General features: G+C 52.5%; 1 protein-coding gene across 10 annotated transcripts in view; it reads right to left on the reverse strand.

Annotated features, from left to right (window-relative positions):
- The window catches only part of LOC113209612 (SCY1-like protein 2), a 148,815-nt gene that overhangs the window by 126,124 nt on the left and 16,192 nt on the right, over nt 1-6,499 (reverse strand). For all 10 annotated transcript variants that reach the window (XR_008011807.1, XR_008011806.1, XR_008011808.1 and 7 more), the window contains exon 2: nt 894-1,308. Coding sequence is in view for 7 of the 10 variants with exons in the window: in XM_026427243.2 (XP_026283028.1) it covers nt 894-1,058 (165 nt within the window). In the remaining 3 variants the exon portion in view is untranslated. The remainder of the gene's footprint in view (nt 1-893; nt 1,309-6,499) is intronic.

A 6,499-nucleotide genomic window follows, 5' to 3' on the forward strand; every position in this document is an offset into this window, starting at 1 on the left:
GGGGGGGGTACAAAAGCACAGTGTGCTCGGACACCAAGCAGAGCAGCCGATATCCATCATCACACAGCAGCATTTTCTTCCCCTGCTTGTTGTGTCCCTCAACTTATTTTTTTATTGAGCAGCCTTGTTTTGTTTTTTTTTCGTCACACGCTTATCCCAGCCTCCCAGCCTCCCATTGCTGTTCAGCAACAGGAAAACACCTCACATACGCAGAATCACATATGAAGCTTTGTTTGCTCATGTGTGTGAGTTTGGAACAAAATGGATGCCATTGCATCGAGCAGGAATGCGGCCGCTCGTTCGCCACATACATCTTTGTGCATCTCCCGCGCCCTACATTTATTGCAAAAAGAGATCGTGTCGAGAGCGACATTGCAGGTTATCCCCTGCAGCCCCCACAGTGCAATGGTAAACAGCATACCGATCGGGTAAAATGTGACGTATACATTCACAGAGGGATAGAGATCGACCAAACAGCACAATAACTCTGCACATAAAAGTGCAGAGTATAGTAGTCTATGTCTGCTGTTGCGGTTTTAAATGTAAACCTACGGCAACGAACTAGGAAAATGTCGACTTACAGACACAGACATTCCGAAATTCTCCTCTTTTCACTAAATTGAAGTCTCGAGATATACTCATACTAGGTACGAGTGATGAGAGCTGCCAGAAAAAGTATGCGAGTACGCATGTTGCCTATAGTGAGCAAGCGCCCGTAATACGGTACCGTTGCGCACGGGTTTGCTCAGGCAGATTTTGGGCTAACTTTCTGGCAGCCCGTAAACTTTATGGTACTCGACACTATCCGGTTATCAATTAGCTCTTATCATGCAAGAAATGTTGACGTAATGGTGTAAAAAGACCGTTGAAGGGTAAAGCTTCAGCAGACTCACCTTTCTGTCGGACTTGCGCACGGCATCGTAGATCTTCCAGATGAGGCCAGGGCCGGCGCAGGCCGTCTGCTTGCCCACCTCGTAGTACTGCGAGATGGGGTTCGTGTCGAGGGGGCTGTGGCCGGCCGCCGCACCGCCCCCGGCCCCCTTGAGCTTGGAGAACATGGCCGGGGCGGGCGCGGCGGGGTCCCCGACGCCGTTGAGCTGGCCGCCGGCCGCGCCGCCACCGCCGCCCGCATTGCTGTTGCCGCTGTTCCCGCTCCCGGAGGAGGAGAAGAGCGATAGCCTCCGCAATTTTATTTTGTCGCCGTTTGGTGTCCCGCGGGGAGAGAAAGCGAGCCGCCGGCGGCGCGGGCGCGGGGGGCGGCGGGGGCCGCGGCGGACAGCGGGGGCCGCCTCACATCCACGGCGGCACCTGCGAGCCAAGAGAAGAATGATAAGAAAATACACAGAGACAAATATCTTGGGTGTTTTACAACATTTCTTGTGCATTAGCAATGAGTATTTTGTGTAATTTAAATATTTTTTGCGAAGTTTTGATTTGCAAAGGGAGTTGTCAATTTCCGGCAGCCTTCGCACTAACTGTGATTTTCACTTTTTCGCACATGTCCTATGAAGTGCTTTACGGATTTAAGGACGAAAGAGAACAGGTGTTCTCGTACTAGTACGGAGCTTTTTGCAGCATACTGCTCATGGAAAAACTTCCTATCTAACCCACGAATATTATTCGCGGTGGAGCAAAAGCGCATTGTAACGTAGCGACTAACGGCGTAGCAAACAGACAGAGGTGTAGCAGCGCTGCGTAGCCCGCCGCCAAGCACGGCTCGGGCTCTGGCTCTGCGCAAATTGAGTTGGGGAAGACGCAAGGCAGCAGCGCAGCGCGGGCCGGCCCGAGGATTTCACTCCCCTCTGAGGAGTTCTCCTTCTTTTCTGATGGGAATTCGGCATCTCCGCACAATGTCACAGCAGGCGCGCCGCAGGGAGGGGGCTCTCGTCTCTCGTGCCATCGACCCTCTGGTGTCGACAGCACACCGCGCAGCTTTAGTGGAGACTGTCGTTAGTAAGGGTGGCGGTGGAAGTGTTAGAGTCTATACATCGTGTAAGTCTGTGCGTAGCAGATCTCTACCCGCGGCGACTTGCGCGAGGCTCCCACCCCCAGAGCGCGTTAGCAACTTGTAATCGTCACTGACACTCCTGTAGATCGGTCCACATGAAGATCGATGAGATTATAGCAGAAGGGGGAAAAAATGCCGTACACTGGAAGAAAAAAAGGGAGTGCTTAGTCGCAACTGTAAGATGTGTTGAGGGTTAAGAGTGACTTTACAATGGCATTAAAACTGCAAGTGCACCAATTTTGAGCACCTTAGCACCTTTAGGGATTTTTCTTTAGTGCATTCACAAATGAATCAAACACAAAACTTCTGTAGCACCCCCACTGGAAAAGTGCGACTCAGCACCTTTTCATCCAGTGCACATTTAAATCACCACTTGTATACCTACAAAAATCGACTGAAACGCAACATTAGTTTCAAATGAGCAGATGCGATTGCCGTGTACGTTTTCTGGCGCGAAATGCTAATGAAGCCAACCGACTTCGAAATGAGGTTTGCGCCAGGCAGCCAGGTGTCAGTGCTCAGCCCGCCGCTCAGCCTCGATGCCACCGGGCGGGCGGGCAGGCGGGCGGGCCGCGGGCGGGAGGCCTGGGGCCGCCTGGGCATCACGCTCCGGTCGATAGGCCAGCCAACCTGCCTGTCCGATCTCATTGCGTTTGCGCCGCGGTGGGGGAGGGCTGTCGGACAGCGTGGGGACAGCCGGCTGGACAGCGCGTGCCTGCCTGCCTGCCTACGGCCATCCCGATTGTGGGCAGAGAGAGAGAGACGACTCCATTCCGCTGGGAGATGTCACTCCAGCGAGCCGAGGAGCGCCACGTGGCTACATACGGAAATAACCAGCTGCTATAAGCGTACCTATCCTTTCTTTTATTTTTAAATGTATTCTTTAAGAATTTTTAAAAATAATAATTTTGGTACATTTATTTTTAGCCATATGAACATGTGTACATGAAAGCTTGCGCGAAATATGTTTGGTAGATATTTTGATGTACCTGGTGTGTTGCGTGCAAAGTGAGTAAGGCAAAGCCACCAGTACCGGCGCATCTACCGGATCACCCGGTGTATACAAACACCTTGTGTTTACACCTTAGCAACCCGACGGGTCTACTCTACTATTGCTTATATTCACAATCCCCTGCCAAACACCTTTTAAGATCGCTCTGAAAAAAAAGGAAAATAGGCGAAAATTTAGAGATTTTCGAATGATCATAGAAGCACATTGTTTTAGTTTCTCGCGGCCCTAAAGAGAAAGGTGCAGCGACCATTAACACCCCCGCCACGATGCACTCCGCCGCTCTAAAGTAATAACGCTCCGTTTTCTTGCTTCCTTCCTCGGCGAATAAAACCAAAACAAAAACACATCTCGCTCGGGCGCGCGGGCAGACTTATTGTTTTATGCAGCCTGATGGCCGGGGCTTTGCAGAATGGCGCGGGATTTCACGTAGAGTGCCGAGGGGCCCCGCCCCGCCCCACCGCTCCGTCGGGAGCCCAAAAGGATAATATTTCCTCTCGGCCCTCCCTGCCGCTTAGCACCCTTTCGGCGCCCGGCGTGTCGAAGGTGAGCATGTAGGATGACGTGTATGCAAGCAGCACACTGTACATAATGTTCTCTCAACAAAAAATCATTATTGATACTTAGTGATAACTTGTTTTTCTTGCACAAATGCAAATGAGAAATATTTGAAAATAGACGTTACAGAAGAAAAAGAAATGATCTATGTGTTAAAGTTGTCATTTTTGTTGTGAAGAATGATGTTCGTCATTATTTGACGCGTTACCCCTTTCCCGATAGTATTTTCTCTCCCCACGCGTCTAATCTCGGCTACGCCGCCCGCGTGTTGACCGCTGCTGCGCCGATCCTTTCACCAGCACTACCAGGAATCTCGTTCCATTCGCCGGTCAACTTGGCAGCCGAGACACAGAGACTCTGCGCCCACGCCACGCGCGCTCACTACTAAACCCGTCCGTGGGATTGGAAAGCTCTCACATCAAACGGAATAAAGTATGAGGCGGACGAGCGGCTCCTGCTGCCCCTGATGCGGCTCCGTTTGACACGCCCGTGAAAAGTCTCCCCCCCCCCCTCGTCGCTCCCCAATGCCCCTCTCCTCCCCCTCTCTCTCCTCCGTTGACCGAGCGGAAAGGCTCCCCTCTTTTCGCGCGCTCGCTCCTCGGAATCTCTCTTGGCGGTGGGTCGGTATTGACATGGCCGAGGCACCGCTCGTTACGCTCGGGGCGCAGATAGTCGTGGCCGTGGCGGAAGAGCAAACAGCGGTGACACCGGCCGGGCCCTATCAAAAGCTGCATATTTACCAGGCCAACCGACAGGCCGCCAAACGCAGGCGCGGGGAAGAGAACCGATAGCGACGAACGGCGGCAGCAGGTCCCACCGCCGCCGCCGCCGCTCCAGGGTCCCGATCGATCTCATCCTTTTAATTAAACACCAATAAAACGGGCAAATATTTAAACTTCTCTCCTTTCCGATCCCCAGCCCGGCCACGCCCCCGCGGGCTATACCTTTCATTCCAGCAGGTTCCCTCTCCTGCCGAGGATCCTGGTCGCCCCCCGCGCAACCCTTCTCAGTACAACCTGCGGAGGAGCTCGTGGCTCTCGCAGCAGCAAGCTTGCACGCTATATCTGACGCAGACCCCTCTCCCCTTCCCCTACATCTCCCCTCACCCTAATCAGCGCTACGCAGCCCGAGCCCAGCTAGAGGCTATACGCACCGCCGCCGCCACCACTACCACCACTGCCGCCAGAGCTGCTGCCTGCAAGGGTTTTCTTTGAGCGGCCCGGAGCGACCCGATATCGAAATAATTCTCCCTCCCTCTCCTAATCGGCTCTGTGACGTCACTCGCCCCGGGCCACCCTCCCACCGCCTCCCTCCTCCGTCTCTCTGTCTCTCTCCCTCCGCCATCGCCGCACTGACAGCACATAACGGGGCGGCGATAAGCGCCTCTATTCGACTCGCGCGAGCTCATTTGATTACTGGAAAGAAAAGCGCACCCCGCAAACGCACACACACACACACGAACGCGAGGGAGGGCGAGAGGGACGTGGTGGAATCGTCTCTTGTTGAGAGGAAATCGAGTGGAGTAGGGAGAAAGGGGATGAGTAAAAAAAAAGAGGAGTCCAGAATAGGAAATCGCAGTAATTCAGTAAAGCGCGCGTCGGTCCAGTGGCAGAAGAAGGCTAAGATGCGAACGGCCATCGAACGTGGAGAGAGAAAGAGAGAAAGCAGAGAAAGAGGGGGGGAGGATAGGGAAGGGAAGGGTGTTTAGGCCCCTGTGTGTCTGGCTAAGCCGGACACGCCCCAAACTGACCTGAACCCCAACCACCCCCTGCGGTCTTGAAGCTCAGGCCACCACCGCGCCAGGCTTCGCCGCAGCTGGACACGCCTGGGGCCCGGGCGCCCGAGATTATCCGCCGTACGAGGCAATAATGATTAAAATTGCGAAAAAATGCAAGACACATCAAACACTTTTTTTTAGGCCATGCAATTTAAAAACAAATGAAAGAAAAAAGGTAGACCGTACCATGGCACCGCACAAACTAACACTTTTACTGCTTTTACCATGGGCTGCACTGCGGTTCCAAGACCCACACCTTTCTCCGAAACGCAAAAAGGTGTGGCTGATTCCCCCAGGGGCACACACTAGAATACATTTCGCACGCCGAGGCAACTCTGATGGAACCAACAAGTGAGCATTGCACACAGTATGAAAAGTGTGCATAGTATGATAGGTGTCAATGGAGGCTAAATGATGGATTTTCAGAGAAGCAGACTAGATGCCCTTTCCCCTACACTTTGAGAAATGTTATACATCAACAACTGTCAGGAAGCATTCAACCAGAAATATTATAAACCTGCTGGTATTGAGTACTCTACTTGAACTTTCTTAGCCAGGGCGACGACACGACAGTGTTGCAGGTTCGCCTTCTGCTAGAGGCCATGGCGCACCGTACATCAGACACTGTTTATGGGTGAAATGTACTGTTTTTGGTTTGGACTCATCTTGGTCAGGTCAACTCCGGCCGCGCAGCTCATAATACCTCATCAGCCTCTCATTAGGACAGCATTTATGCGACAGAGGGAACCAGTCCGCATCGTCTACCTCAACTTGCTCCTCAACCACGACCCTACCCCCCCCCCCTTCCGTTATCCATCCCTCTTCAAAATCTGATGAAGCTGCATTGTCGTCGTCCGGTAAGCCTCAGCTTGGATTTGGCCTGAGCCGTCTTCCACCCTGTCCAGACTAGAGGCCCCCTTTCCCACGACGTAATGGCCAAAATATCTCTTCACAAATTCTAGGAAACCAGCATGATGTTCTAGATCAATCGGTTTTCCGTTGTTCTATTTTTCACTTTCAATGAGAAGAGTGACACCAAAGCAAAGGAGAATTATTTTCTCAACGTCAAATATATATTTCCCAGAGGAAGAATTCATCTATTTCGTGAGAACAAAACGCGCAAGCCACACCCCAACTAAGATTTAAC

The sequence above is a fragment of the Frankliniella occidentalis genome, unplaced genomic scaffold, assembly GCF_000697945.3.
Source record: "Frankliniella occidentalis isolate FOCC.00 unplaced genomic scaffold, Focc_3.1 Scaffold233, whole genome shotgun sequence".
Classification (NCBI taxonomy): Eukaryota; Metazoa; Arthropoda; class Insecta; order Thysanoptera; family Thripidae; genus Frankliniella; species Frankliniella occidentalis.